Source organism: Panthera tigris, chromosome E1 (genome assembly GCF_018350195.1).
Source record: "Panthera tigris isolate Pti1 chromosome E1, P.tigris_Pti1_mat1.1, whole genome shotgun sequence".
NCBI classification, from domain to species: domain Eukaryota; kingdom Metazoa; phylum Chordata; class Mammalia; order Carnivora; family Felidae; genus Panthera; species Panthera tigris.
The window spans coordinates 14,417,460-14,433,248 of record NC_056673.1 but is presented as its reverse complement, the minus strand read 5'-3'; the positions used below and the strand labels follow the sequence as shown (position 1 = coordinate 14,433,248).

At 41.0% G+C, this 15,789-nt stretch overlaps 1 protein-coding gene across 6 annotated transcripts in view; it reads right to left on the bottom strand.

Annotated features, from left to right (window-relative positions):
• The window catches only part of SMG6 (SMG6 nonsense mediated mRNA decay factor), a 226,297-nt gene that overhangs the window by 208,921 nt on the left and 1,587 nt on the right, over window positions 1-15,789 (bottom strand). For 5 of the 6 annotated variants that reach the window (XM_042965412.1, XM_042965413.1, XM_042965414.1 and 2 more), the window contains exons 2-8: window positions 13,323-15,063; window positions 12,624-12,816; window positions 11,965-12,075; window positions 8,938-9,044; window positions 8,605-8,683; window positions 1,065-1,175; window positions 481-693 (exon numbers count right to left, since the gene is read on the bottom strand). In XM_042965412.1, coding sequence (XP_042821346.1) covers window positions 481-693; window positions 1,065-1,175; window positions 8,605-8,683; window positions 8,938-9,044; window positions 11,965-12,075; window positions 12,624-12,816; window positions 13,323-15,063 — 2,555 coding nt within the window. Of the gene's footprint in view, window positions 1-480; window positions 694-1,064; window positions 1,176-8,604; window positions 8,684-8,937; window positions 9,045-11,964; window positions 12,076-12,623; window positions 12,817-13,322; window positions 15,064-15,684; window positions 15,764-15,789 lie in introns of those variants that run through there. The other variant, XM_042965411.1, reaches the window with a different exon arrangement.

The window sequence follows — 15,789 nt, the reverse complement described above, 5'->3', positions numbered from 1 at the left end:
GCTTTGTGAAAAGTTTGGAGAAGGGTAAGATTAGAAGGGTAGATAGGAGAAGGGTAAGATCACACCATCATTCACTCCACTATGAATTTTACTCTCAAGGCACAATGAACCAGCCATTTGCAGTTTTCCAACTATGCTCTCTCTCTAGCTTCACAAAATCACAACAGAATTCGGAAGCATCATATTGGTGACTCCAAAGCCAAAGCAGCAAAAAATTCTCATCCTATGCTAAGTAAATCTTCCTCTAGAAAAACTAGTTTTACTAAATTCTACAGTGCCACATAGTGGTGAGAGAGGGAAGCATATAATAAAGTGAAAGAAGTGTAGCTGGAAGTGAGAGATGACATCAGAGAGCCTGAAGTGATTTACCTTCCCTGTGATTAATGGTAAATGTCTGTGCACTGATTCCCAGTTGCATGTACTGGGGCACCCATGTTTACTTAGTTAGTCTTGCTCATTAGATCACCCTCAGCAACTTACATCACTTGGGCTCAGGCTGCCCAGCCCATTCTCCTGCTCAGAATCCTTCCCAGATTCAGTGCCCTGGGAGGACCGAGGATGTGATGGGTGGATCCAGATCTCTAAGCGAGTGGTGTCATCTCCAACATGCCGGAAAGTAGACTTCTTTCCTTTCCGCCATTGGTCAGGGCTCAGTTCCAACTCCTCATGTTGCTTTTTTTCCATCTGTTCTGCCTGTACAATATACAAACACATAAGCTCAGACTCTCCTGGAATTCAGCTAATAAAAAGAGGCGCTCACCTCACCTGAGTTTGTTGCCCAAGGGCTATAAAAAGTAAAGACTTTGCTATAGTCCCAAAGTAGCAAAGTATCATCTGCTTTGTCTCATAGGCGTTATTAACTCCATAAACAAGATGCACACCCAAGGGCCCTGGAGAACTTTCCTAAACATGAGTTTGGTTCTGCATAGAGGCTGACTGACTCCATCAGCACAGCCCAACGGGACCCCTTGAGGCCATCATAAGTCATTCCCCTGAGGACACAGAGGCACTAAGAGAAACACATTCTGTTAGGAAGGAATGAGTCTGCCTGCATCCCCACTCACCTTTCGTTTGGTCTCTTCAAACAAGCTCATGAGACTCTCCTTGGCAGTCAGGATAGGGTTGCTGGCAGCTAAACTGCGCATATAGTAATAGACAGCATCAAGCTTCCTCCTCTGCAGAAAGAGGCCAAAGACATCGAGTCAACCAATTCTTTTTCTGACTCCAGCCTGAGTCAGCTGACCTAGAAAATTACTATCTCTCCCAGGCTGTGAGGAATTCCAATAAGAAAATCAGAATGCTATCCACGGAAGAAGCCATGGCAACTACATCAGAGAGCTCTTCTTGCACAGTACTGTATCTTATGAGCCAAGTGCTCACAAGGAGGAGAAAAAGAATGAAGAGCCTCATGAAATATAAAATCCAGTTACCTTTTGGTTTTAGAAAAAGACAAGGTTCAGCTCACTAATTAGTGTTTTAAAAATTATAAACAATGGCAACATCACTGATTAAATATAGTGAGACAAGTGACCATCACTTTATAGATTTTACCTCTAAGCCTAAGGACACTGCCCCACAGGCATGATTATTCCCATTTTAGAAATGAGGAAACGGAAGCTCAAGGAGATTGCTGTCCAACAACCTAAGTTGTCCAACAAGGTCTCCAAGCCAAATCCCGGGTAAGCCAATATATGAACCTTGGTCTGTCTGGTTCACGTTTTCACTATACCACACTGACTCTACTGAGGAAGGGAAATACAAACTACTATCCAATGAATTCAGCAAATAAATACTTCAAGTCAGTTTTACAACCAGTTAATAAGGAAAAGAAGTAAAACAGAGAGGCCAGAAAGGAGAAAAAAAAAGAAAACACTGAAATAAAGGGAGAAGGAATGTCAAAAACCCTTTCTCTCTTCAAGTTCATATACACTTTTCCCCTTTTTTCTGTCTCAAAATGCATCTAGAATACTAACTTCTCTCTCTCCCCAGTAACTCATTCCTTAAAACTTGCATTTTAAACAAACAAACAAACAAACAACAATAACAAAAAACCTTACATCTTGTATTCTGCTAGCATGGTTAAAGACACACATTCTAAGGTCAACTGCCTGAGTTTGAACTGGTCCTGCCATTTATTAGCTATAACTCAAAAGAAATCAACCTAGAGGTTTCCTTATCTGTAAAATGGAGATGTTTACACACATATGGCTCCCAAAAAGATTAAAATTCATATAATGCATACACTTTAACAGAATATCTGACATACTATTATAGTCAGTTCAATGGGGACTATTTGTTTTTTAAGATTTTATGTTTAAGTAATCTCTAGTATACCCAATGTGGGGCTCAAACTCACAACCCCTAGGTCAAGAGTTGCATGCTCTACTGACTGAGCCAGCCAGGTGTCTCCAATGGGGGCTATTTTTAATATTATTCTATTCCATACTAATCTCAGTCAATACTACTCACTTGATTTTAGGCTGTTTTGTCAATTCTACAATGATTTTTTCATATTTTAACATCTCTGAAATTGATTTACAATCAATATCTACCATTATATCTCATTTATAATAACTCACATATTCTTTCTTAGTGGTCCAGAAAATAACAGTGCATTTAACAATCAACACATCACATTTCATGAAGTCTAATTTGTATCACTGTCTACACACCTCACTTGTCTTTTCAATACTTTTTTTCAGATCATATCACATATGCATCATTCAGAGTACCTAGCAAAGCACTGTGCACAAGCATGTTCTCATTGAATTCTTGAGATTCACTGAAATACTGATAGAAGACACAGAAAACTGAGAAAGTGACACTAAAAGACAAGTAGGATAAAAGACAGACAGAAAAAGAGGGACAGAGGAAAAGAACTTGAAAGGACTACTAATTTAGGTCAGAGATTTATGAAAGAAAAATATACCAATTTAATCAGAATGGGGAAAAGCCATTGAGGGAATTCAGTAAAGCTGTAAGGCTAAGATCAATGCTCAAAAATCAATTATATTTCTATACATTAGTAATAAACAACCTTTAAGAGAAATTAAGAAAATAATTCCATTTACAATAGCATCAAAAAGAGTAACATACTTAGGAATGAATTTAATAACCAAGTGTAAACGTGTAAAACTTACATACTGAAGATTATAAAACGTGTCTGAAAGAAATTAAAGAAGACCTAAATAAATCAAAAACATCTGTGTAAATACTCCCCAAAGCAACTACACGGTCAACCTAATTCTTATGAAAATCCCAATGACTCTTTTTGCAGAAATGAAAAAACTGATCCTAAAATCCATATGGAATTACAAGAAACCCCAAATAGCAAAAATAATATTGAAAAAGAAGAATAAAGGTGGAAAACTCATATATCCTGATTTCAAAACTGACCACAAAGCTACAGTAATTAAAAGAATGCTGGCGTTGCTGGCATAAGGGGGGACATATGGGTCCATGGAAGAGAACTAAGAGTCCAGAAATAAACCATGCACCAAATGATTTTGAACAAGAATTCCAAGACTAGGCAATAGGGAAAGAACATTCAACAAATGGTACTGGAACAATTGATATCTATATGCAAAAGACTGAAGTTGGACTCTATTTCACACCAACTACAAAAATTAATGAAAAACGGATCAAAGATCTAAATACAGAAGCCATAACTATAAAAACTCCTAGAAGAAAACATAGCTTAACTCTGAATTTGATAATAGTTTCAAAGCTATGACACAAAAGCACAAGCAACAAAAGAAAAGATAAATAAATTGGACTTCATCAAAATTTAAAACTTTTGGGCATCAGAAGACATTATCAAGAAAGTGAAAAGACAAGGGCACCAGGGTGGTTCAGTTGGTTAAGCATCTGACTCTTGACTCCAGCTCAGGTCATGATCTCACAGTTTGTGAGTTTGAGCCCCGCAATGGGCTCTGCACTGTCAGTGCAGAGCTTGCTTGTGATTCTTTCTCTCCCTCTCTTTCTGCCCCTCCCTTGCTCCTCTCTAAGTTTATAAACTTAAAAAAAAATTTTTTTTAAGAAAAAAATGGGCAAAGGATTTGAACAGACATTTCTCCAAATGGCCAGTAAGTACAGCTCAATAGCGTTAGTCATTAGGGAAATACAAATCAAAACCACAATGAGATACTACTTCAAAATCAATAGATTTGTAGGTTAGCAACAAACTGATTCTAAAGCTAATACAGAAAAGCAGATCCAGAATAGCCTACACAATACTGACAAAGAAGAACATGGTCAGAAGACCAAACTCCCTCACTTCAAGACTTAGTATAAAGCTACAGTAATCAAGACAATGGTACTGCCCAAGAACAGCCAAATAGATCAATGGAATGTAATAGAAAACCCAGAAAGAGACCCACACAGTTATGGTCAGCTGATCTTTGACAGAGGAGGAAAGGCAATTCAATGGAGAAGGGATCACCTTTTCAACAAATGGAGTTGAAACAACTGGACATCCACATGCAAAACAATGGATCTTGCACAGACCTTAAAACTTTCATAACAATTAACTCAAAATGGATCACAGAACCTAGATGTAAAATGCAAAACTACACAAATCCTAGAAGATAACACAGGAGAAAATCTAAGTAACCTTGGGTTTGGTGAAGAGTTCTTAGATATTAAACCATAAGCACAATCCACAAAAGAAAAAGTTGATAAGATGGATTTCATTAAAATTTAAAACCTTATTCTGTGCTGAGAAAATGAAAAGATATGGGGCACCTGGGTGGCTCAGTCAGTTAAGCGTCCAGCTCTTGGTTTCAGGTCAAGTCATGATCTCATGGTTTGTGAGTTCAAGCCCCACGTCAGGCTCCATGCTGACAGTGCAGAGCCTGCTTGGGATTCTTTCTCTCTCTCTCTCTCTCCCTCTCTCTCTCTCTCTCTCTCTCTCTCTCTTTCTCTCTCTCTCTCTCTCTCTGTCCCTCCCCCGCTCACTCTCCCCGTCTCTCTCTCAAAAATAAACTTAAAAAAATTTTTTTAATTAAAAAATAAAAAGAAAGAAAATGAAAAGATAAACCACACACAGAGAAAACATTCGCAAAACACGTACCTGATAAGAGTGGTATTCAAAATATACTCTTGGGGGCACCTGGGTGGCTCAGTTGGTTAAGCATCTGACTTGGGCTCAGGTCATGATCTTTTGGTTCATGAGTTCGAGCCCGGCATCAGGCTCTGTGCTGACAGCTCAGAGCCTGGAGCCTGCTTTGGATTCTGTGTCTCCCTCTCTCTCTGCCCCTCCCCAACTCACACTCTGCCTCTCTTTCTCAAGAATAAATAAACATTAAAAAATTTTCAAAATAGGGGTGCCTGTGTGTCTCAGTCGGTTGAGCGTCCGACTTTGGCTCAGGTCATGACCTCACAGTTTGTGGGTTCGAGCCCTGCATCAGGCTCTGTGCTGACCAGTTGCTCAGAGCCTGGAGCCTGCATCAGATTCTGTGTCTCCTTCTCTCTCTGCCCCTCCCCTGCTCACGCTTTGTCTCACTCTGTTTCTCAAAAATAAATAAATGTAAAAAAAAAAAAAAAGAAGAAGAAAAATTAAAAAAAATTCAAAATATACTCTTTAAATAATTTTTTTGATATTTATTTATTTTTGGGAGATAGACAGAGTGGGGGAGGGGGAGAGAGAGAGGGAGACACAGAATCCAAAGCAGGCTCCAGGCTCTGAGCCTGTCAGCACAGAGCCCAACGTGGGGCTTGAACCCACAAAGCACGGGATCATGACCTGGGCTGAAGTCAGACGCTCAACCGACTGAGCCACCCAGTCACTCCGAAAATATACTTTTAAAACTTAACAGTAAGAAAAAAAAAACCCAATTTAAAAATGGGCAAAAGATCAACACACCTCACAAAAAGATGCACACAGATGGCAAATAAGCATACGAAAAGATGCTCCACATCATGTATCATTAGGGAATTGCAAAGTAAAACAAGATGATAACACTACACACCCATCAGAATGACCAAAATCCAAAACACTGATAACACTAAATGCTTATGAGGATGCAGAGCAATGGGAACTCTCACCCACGGCCAGCGGGAATGCAAAATGGCACAGCCACTTCAGAAGACAATTTGGCAGTTTCTTCCAAAACTACATCCGCTCTTACCATACAATCCAGCAATCACACCCTTTGGTATTTACTCAAATGAAATGAAAACTTATGTCCACACAAAGCCCTGCACACAAACATTTATAGCATTTTTATTCATAATTACCAAAACTCGTAAGCAACCAAGATGTCTTTCCATAGGGGAATGGATAAACCAACTGCGGTACATCCATACAATGGAGTACTATTACTCAACAATAAAAAGAAAAGAGCTATCAAGCCACAAAAATAAACCTAAATGCATATTACCAAGTGAAAGAGGCAAAGCTGAAAAGGCTACATACTGTATGGTTCCAATTATATGACATTCAAGAAAAAGCAAAACTACAGAGACAGTAAAAATTAAGATTGCTAGAGGTTCAGGGAGTGAGGGGGGATGAACAGGTGGAAGGTGGAACACAGGGTATTTTTAGGACAGTGAACTTACTCTGTATGACACTACAATGATGGATACATGTCATTACAGATTTGTTCAAATCCACAAAATGTACACAAAATATAAAAGTGAACCCTAATGTACACTATGGACTTTAGTTAGTGATAACGTATCAATGCTGTCTCATCAATTATAAACAAATGTATTACACTAATGCAAGATGTTAATGACTGGGAAAATGGAGGAGAGGAGAGTTGAGGGAATATATAGGAACTCTGTACTTTCTGCTTACTTCTCTGCAAACCTAAAACTGACCAAAAAATTTAAAAAATAAGAAACAAATATTAAAGAGATATCCCTTCACACTCACTAGGCTGGTCATAATCAAAAAAATGAAAAATAACAAATGTTGGTGAGAACATGGAGGAACTGGAACCCTTGTACATTGCTGGTAGGAATGTAAAATGGTGCAGCCTCTATGAAGAAGTTTGGTGGTCCCTTAAAAAGTTAAACACAGAATTACCATACAACCCAGCAATTCCACTCCTAGCTTGTTTCTTTGTTTTTTTGTTTTGTTTTGTTTTTTTGTTTTTTTAGAGAGTGGGAAAGAGAGAGAGAAAGCACATGGGCAGGGGAAGAGCAGAAGGAAAGGAAAAAAGAGAGAATCCCAAGCAGGCTCTGCACTGTCAGCTCAACATGGGGCTCGAACCCATGAACCATGAGATCATGACCTGAGCCGAAACCAACAGTCACACGCTTAACTGACTGAGGCACCCAGGTGCTCCTCCACTCCTAGGTATAGACCCAAAAGAACTGAAAACAGATATTCAAACAAATACCTGTACTTGACAAAGCACTATTCACAATAGGTGAAAGTTGAAAACAACCAAAACGTCCATCAACTAATGAATAAGTATGGTATATTGATGCAAAGAGAGTATTACTTGGTCATACAAATGAAGTGCTGAGACATCCTACAACATAAATGAACCTCAAAAACTTTATGGTAAATGAAAGAAGCCAGATATAAAAGGTCACATACTATGATTCCATTTACATGAAACATTCAATAGATAGATCCTGAGACAGAAATAAACTAATGATTGCCAGAGGCTGAGAGGTGGAAGGAATGGAGAGTAATGGGTATGGGGTTTCCTTTTGGGGTGAAGAAAATGTCTTGGAACTAGACAGAGTTGATGGTTGCACAATACTGTTAATGTACTAAAGACAATAAAAAGTGAGTGAAGATACTCAATAGATTTTGAAGGAAGTGTATCTGTAAACCACGTTATTTAATCAATAATTTCAATCCATAATTAAGCAGTAGGAATTTTTTGGAATCTTTTGTAGAGTAAAGGGGAATAAAAATTTTTAATTCAAAAAAATTTTTTTAATTCAAACATTGTTTATTTGGGCAATGAATTTTACAGAATTATGAAAACGCTACCTGCTAAATGACATGTTAGCTACTTTACACTTAAATCTTTGATACCTACCATTGAACTTCCCCCCCTTCAATTCAGCTTCCTTACTAGGGGCCATTATCAGCTCCCAAGACTCTCTGTTAGAGGTACATTTAGAGAAGTCTGGTAAGATCTAGGAAGATACGATTTGGAACTAAGTGCTTCTGCTAAAGGGGCTCCTTAGGGTGGAAAGCTAAGAGGAATATCCGGGGAAAAGAAGGATCTGACTACTTAAGGATAGGAGAGGACTTTAAGGAAAAGTGAAAAGGATTCTTATTTTCCTTCTGGAAATGAGTAACCTTATTCAACAGGACAGCGAAGGGAAGCAACAAGATTAAGATTCAGAGCAGAAGCCTTGGTCAAAAACAGAGAGTGGTGTTTGGCTGGGACATGAGCACTCCCTTAGGAACTGAAGGGCGATGAAAGCAGATCAAGCACAGATTCAACCGAAGTAAGGATCACTGACAACTTACCTCTGAAAGGAACAAAAGGAAGGTGAGGATGGGAGGCAGCAAAGGATATTCTTTGGGTTTAGTGTTCAGGTGAATTCCAGCTCCAGGAGCTGATACTATCAAAATCCATTCTTTCTAAGATACTGCCTGGAAACACTTCCCTTGTCCATAAGATTGCTTACCGTGTACACTGCCAGCAGAGCCAACTGGTTATAGGGGCGCCCATTCTTGGGAGCAATATGCTGGGCCTTTAGGTACCAACTGGAATAGAAAAACAGTAAAAAATGCTAGCTCCACATCAACTCTTTCCATTTCATCACTTGACAGCCCTTACTGCTTAAGACATAGCTGGAGTGTTAGATGTAACGCTGGAGTGGTAAAGCCTGGTAACAGAGACCAATAGGGACAACTGTAGGACTTCCATATGGGAGGCAGCTCAGGTGGCCCATTGCTCTTAATAGGGCTTAGCCTAACGCCACAAGGAAAGAGAAGCAATGAACAAGAGGCAAAAGTACCTGCGTGCTTTCCCGTAGTTTGCTGTGTCATTGGCTTGTTCCCGATACCTAGCGATATCTCCTTGGCAAATCATACACCGCTGGGCACTGATCAAAGCATATTTTACCTTCAGAAAAAATGATCAGTTAGTAGTGTACCCAAGAAACTGTAACTTCAACCCCAAAGGACAGGGATGGGATCAAAGTGACAAGAGCAGCATTAATAAGGCACTAGTAGTCCTGAACAAAGTAAAAATTTTCAGTCGAAACTTGGCTACTAAAAAACAGCCAACAACATGATGCAAAATTTAATGAGAAAGAATGGCAGAAACAAGAGGGTGTCATTCTTATTTCAAGTCCCAAGTAAATGGAAGAAAACATTTTGAAACTAGGAGTCAGGAAACCTATGTCAGAGTTGTGTGATTTTACATAGGTCTTTGGGACTGTTTGGAGGACTCAAGTTTCTTCATCTGAATGTAGAAATACATATTCCACAAGGTAAGTGGAGAGAATAAGTGTTAAATACTCCATAAATTATAAAGTGATGTACAAATAGTAAGATAACTATTTATTCTTTTATTTTCCTGTCCTCTCTCTCCTCAAACTATTATTATCACTGTACTGTGTTACTGCCTTACACTCACTTTGCAAAAAACAGTAATATCCCCTAGAACTAATAATATAGCTACCCTTTACCAAACACCTACAACATAGTTGTAGTTCTCTCTCCCTCTCCGTGTATGTTTTCTCACTAATGGGCTTGGAATCTGTCACTCAGAAAACAAGAGTTTTCTCAATCCCAAGACATATGTCCAACCAAAAAACCTAAGGAGCATCACTTTGTAACATACAATTCCACTCCACTTCACCACACACAAGAAATTAACACATCACGAGTAAAGAACAAAGCTTCAAGAAGAGGTAGATTCTGATGCCTTAGCAAGGCTCATCCACGAGCTCAATAACTAGCTGCAGCACATCAGCCTCCTAATACATAACAAATGCGTGCCTCAGCAAAGTTACATACCACTACATGTCACATACCTTCAGAGTCCTCACTATTCGGCACATTCTATGAATGAACACCAAGAACCCTCGGTAGTTAACTAATAAAACACCAAAAAAACCAATTCTGTTTCCATACTGTAGCACTCTGCCATCTCAACGGGGGGGGGGGGGGACCAAATTCCAGCAAAGGCTCTCCTTAGGATGAAGTCCCAGACGATCGAGCTTCTGTTCATCTCTTCAACACCACTTCCCGCCTCTCTCTGGGCCTCAGTCAGATTAGACTTCTCTCAGTTTTCCTAACACACCATGCTCTTTCCCACTTCAGGACCTGCATATATACTACTTCCTCTCCAGAGAATGTTCTAGCATCTTCACATACACCTTCATCTGGCTAACAACCCAGGTCTTCAGCCCCAGCTTAAGCGCAACTTCCTCAGTCTTCTAGGATCCTCTAAAGCCCTTTACATTAGACCCGCACCATACATCCTCTGCCGAAGTCACTGCATCTGTAATTACTAATCCAACATCCGTACTCACCCCTAATCAAACTCTAAACTCCAGGAGCTGGGATCATGGCTTTCTTGTTCCACAATGAATCATGTGTGCCTAGAAAGGCACATGGCATGTAGGAAGATCTCAACAAATACTTGTTGATTAATGACAGAGTTTGTACACAGCAATCATCAGAAGAAATAGAAAAGCAAGAGGAAGTCTCTGCTCCATAATTCATATGCCTTTCTCTAATGAGTCTTTAACCTCTTCCTTTCTTTTGGCTCTTTCCTCCCAATATACAAATACGCTTAAGCCTCTTCCAGGTTAAAGACAAACTTCTCTTGACACTGTGTTCTCCTTTAACTACTATCTTCCCTCCTTGCCTCTGCAGCCAAGATTCTTAAAAGAATGGTCTATATTCCTCCCTTTGTTGTTATCTACTGTCCCACCTCTTATTCACTATACTCTGGCTTCCATCCTCTCCAACGAAAATAAATTGTAATAAAGTCATCCAATGGACACTTTTAGTAATCTTAACATTCAATGACTCTACAGCACTTTACCAATTTTATCTACTACCACCTAGAAATTTGATCCGCCCCTATTCTCTGGCTGACTGGCCAATATATCCCAGCATCCCAACTTCTCCTTCAACTATCACTTATACATTGATGACTTCTGAATCTATATCACATGCTTAGCTCTTTCTCCTGAGCTTCAAACAGACCAGAATACTTCTTTGTGCATTTTTAAGTTCTCCCACTTAAACACAGCCAAAACTGAACTATTAACCTCTTCCTTCCCAGCCACTCTCCTAGGCACAAACTGGAAAATGATCTACACTCTTTATGCCTCCTGTCTCATCACTCACATCAAATTGCCAGCGAGTTAATTATATTTCCCTTAGATCTTTCCAATTTGTTTCCTCTTTTCCACCTCCATTACTTCTACCTTAGTTCAGGCCCACAACCTGACTCTCCTACCTCCATTCTTGCCCAAACTCATCCATTTGCCAGAGTGACTGGTTCTAAGAAGAAATCCATTTACTGAAGTTCAATCAATGGTTCCTCACTGCTTTCCAAAATGAAGTCCAAACTCTTCACTATGGCATACAAAAGTCTTTGATCTATCCCTTTCTACTTCATTTGCTTTACCTCCTACAACAGCCTGACTCCACATTACAAAAACCAGCATACTGAACTTCTTGCACTTTCTAACAAGGCCTAATTCTCTCTTGCTGTACCTTGTACTGCCCCTTCCACTCCCGGTCATGTTTCAAGACTTGAGAGTCTCTCAGAAGTTTTCCTTGACCCCACGAGTCTGAATTAGAGCCACTCCACTCTGTGCCCCTTCAACACTGTATATATAACATTACATTAGTACGTACTTATTACATTATAATTGTTGGTTTAATCAGTCTGTTCCCCCGTTGGACTGTATCTTTCATTCTGTATCCTCAACACCCAGCACAGTGCTTAGCACATAACTAACACTGGATAAATGCTTACTAAATGGATGAATACATTTAAGATATAGAAGCTGGCTTACTGTCTTGCGTAATGGCTTGCTGCGAATGGCAAGACCATCCATGTAGTCCTCCAGTTTGAACTTGTAAGTAACCTGCAGCTTCTGAAGCAAACTATCAAAGAAGTCACTACCCTATAAAGACAAAAAATAAGAAACAGCTGAATCAGGCTGTTCTGATCCAATCTACCCACCAGGAACTGGGTTAGGTAACCTGTCCACAGTTCTGCTAATGTTTAATCATCCCATGTAAATAGAGGCACACACAGTATTTACTGGTCACCAACTAAACACAAGACAAATCCATAGCATAAGCCCCTCCATGGTTTTAAAAATATGAAAGAACACACACACACACACACACACACACACACACAGACACACACACACACAGACACACACATACACACACACACACACACACACACACATGCTTTCTCTCCCAACAGCCACCCGCCCTCCAAACAAGACATTCAGAAAATTTCCAAGCTCAGAACTAACTCCAACTGCCAGTTAGTTATGATCCCAAGGAAGCAACAGGGTAGGGTAGGCCTAAACCCATGAAAAGAGCATAAAGTATTTCGTCAATGTTCCGCCATAAATCATATTTCCGGTGATAAAAACCCATCACAACTACAGAATGCTGAAGCCTTTATCCTGAGGGCAAAAAGATGATGGTTTACCTCATCCAAGAGCTCCAAAAGTCTGTTCCGAATCTGCTCTGGGTTCTCAACATTCGGATCCTTGAGAAGCTGCCTGAACTTCTCAATCACCTGATAGAAAGCATTCTTCCACAGGATCTGATCCACATTCTGATTATCAGAGAACTCAATATCTAATAGGATACAGCGCTCATATAGCTGCAGCAGTTCAGCTCTGGAATAAAATACATGCAACTTCTAGCTCCAAATACACCACAGGAAAGGCTAGACCCAAGATTTGAGCTTCTTGCAAATTAAACACCTTCCTTGGCAGGAAATCCAAAATGCCACCAGGTACAGTACTCATTTGACTTTCCACTCTGCAGCAGAATGTCATTCTAAAGACAGTTATGTCTAGGAAAGTAGTTTTTCCCCATATGCCTCTACCTAAATTTAACAGCTGAAATAAGATCTCCACCACAAGTTATATGCTGTTCACTTCTTGGCATTCTGGAAAGTCTTTCCTTTTCCATTTCCAGATTCCATGTTCTCTTAAAGATTTTTTTTTTTTCTTAAAGAAAAAGTGGGAAGCATAATCATCTCTAAGACTAGAAACTGCCCCTTCCATATACAACTCACCCAGTGACCTGCCTAAAAAGTTTCTACCTTCCTCAGCCACAGGAGCCCATATGCCTCCAGCTTATCTCCATTCCCCTCTAGCCGGGATGGAACACACCATACCTGAGCTGAGCCATCTTCTCCAGGCCCTCCGGACTGATGCGGTCCCTGGAGAGCAGGTTGCTGAGCTGCAGTTCCTGGTTGTCAGCCACCCGGAGAAGCCTATGCAGCTCCTGCTGCTGCATGTTCCTCATGTGCTGTTCCATCTCCTCAGGACTCATGGTGCTGGCAGGAAGAGGGCCACAAACATACTGTCCTGCTGGAGTCGGGTAGCCCGGGTAGTAAGGCCCAGGGTACACACCATTCGTAGGGCCCACTGGGTACTGCAGAGGGCTATAGCCTGTATAAGGATACTGGGAGGCAGGACCTGGTGTCCGGGGGTAATAATAGGGGTTGTCAGAGTTTTGAAACTTATAGTAAGATGCTTGGGCCTGGCGGGAGTCACCCCAAGAAGTAGGGCTGACTTCATCATCAGTGTCCAAGAAATGTAGTTGGGGCGTCTGGCTCTTTAGAGCAGGTTTCTGATCAGGATTGTTTGGGTCCCATAATCGTCGAGTGGTGCCTCCTCGGCCCCAACTCCGAGATCCCTTACTACCAGATCCAAATAAAAGCCGAGGTCCCAAAGGTGCAGATTCTGGAGAACCGGCTGAATTGACAGATAGGGTGGTATGGGCAGGCAGAATCAGAATGCCTCGTCCCCGACCCCGAAGTTCTTGCTTCAGGTTTTTGGACTCTTGCTTCTCAGAGCCTTTGCCCCCACTGCTCAAGCCTTTGTCAGGCTTTATCCTATCCACATCCTCCCTGGATGATCTCACCATGGGGGAATCTTTGTTCATGGTTTCTGCATCAAAAGTGACATGAAGTGTGCCTCGGTTTTCTTTCCCGTTGCTTTTCTGCTCTCCCTCCCCCCGGCCAGACCAGCTTCTTTCTAAATGTTTCTTCCTTTCCGAGCTCCTCCTGGGTCCATCAGACTCATCAATTCTGTCCTCGTCTAAAGAATCAGTGGAGGACATAGATACTTGCTTCTTCAGTCGTGGTCTCTCCTTGGTCCGATCCTGTCGGCGGCGACGACATCCGTTATCAGTCAGGCCAGCCCCCTCAGCACTGTTGTTGCTGCCAGCTGAGCTGGTACTGCAAGTGCGGTATCGGTTCCTCCGTTTGTCTGAGCGGGAGTAGCGCTTTGCAGAACCTGGCTTCCCCTGTGCCGGGTCATCATTCACTTTCTTTATCCCCTCCCCCTTTTCAATCCTCCTTCCTTTTTCTCCCTTTGCAACCCTTACTCTGTCACCATTGAGGCTCTTTTCTGCCTCATCTTTATCTGGTTTATTCACAACCTCCTCTTTCACATTTCCCCTATATTCATCTTCTTCTACTCTCAGTTGTTCTACCTGGTTGAGGATTTCTTCCTCACCCACCCTGCTAGTTGATTCTTTGGTAACAGTCTGCAAACGCCTTCCAGGCTGGTAGATCTGCATGTCAGGTTTCTTTGTTCTCTTGATAATTCTTAGACTTCGATCCTCTTGTCCAGAAGTCCTAGGAAAGGACTCCTGTGCCCGAGTATTTTCTGGATCTACAGGACCATTTTGGTGTTGATTATCCAGTTCCTTGCAGACATCTTTAATGAGCTGTGTACCATTTCCAACAGCAGAACAATCTCTGTCATTAACAATTTCATCCTTAAATTCATCACCCCCAGAAGGTTCCTTGATTTTAGGTTTGTTCCTTAGCCGGGAAAGACCAGGCTTATAGATTTCCAGATCTGGGCGCCTGTTATCTTTGCGCTGCCTGGGCTCCTTCATGTTTTCTGCAATGTTGGAGAGAGTGTTGGGGAGGAACAGGTAGAAGAAAAGAATAAAAGGGGAGGGAAGGGAAAAAAAAAAAACCACTGTCATTCCGGTCAAGTAACAGAAAAGCCTAGCAAGAATTACACATGAAAATGTTAATATTGGTGGACATGAAAGGAAATTTCTAAAGAAGCAGAAATTCTACTAGATGTACAATATTTACTCAGCAACTGGCAAGGCTAAGAACTTCATTATGTTGGAGCTACCTACACTTGGGTTAGGGAAACAGGAAAAAAAAAAATCATACTCTTTTGTGTTACCCAAGTCATATCCAGATCCCCAAGACCCCAAACTACCTCACTGCCAGAATAAAAGATCTCTGATCATTTAAGCATCAGACTGTTCTCTGCTATGGAGCCCTTGGATCCATCTGAATCTTTTCTTCTAGTGCCTCCAACATTTTTCCAGAGTGGCTAAGTCCTTTTTAACACAGGAGTAGCTTATGGGAAAGGAGAAAAAGAGGGGTATGCATAACAATCCACAGTTCTGGACATCTCTGAAGAAAAAATTTGCAACTCCAGTCTCTGAACTTGGCCAGGACAATCCTCTTCTTTTAGGATACCAATTGCCCAAACATGTACCTCCTGTTGAAGCAAACAGGAAGCAGTTCCTTTCACATTCTTCAACTGCACTCATGCTTACCAACTCTCTAACAGCAGCTAGCAGTCATTCTAAGGAAATACTGC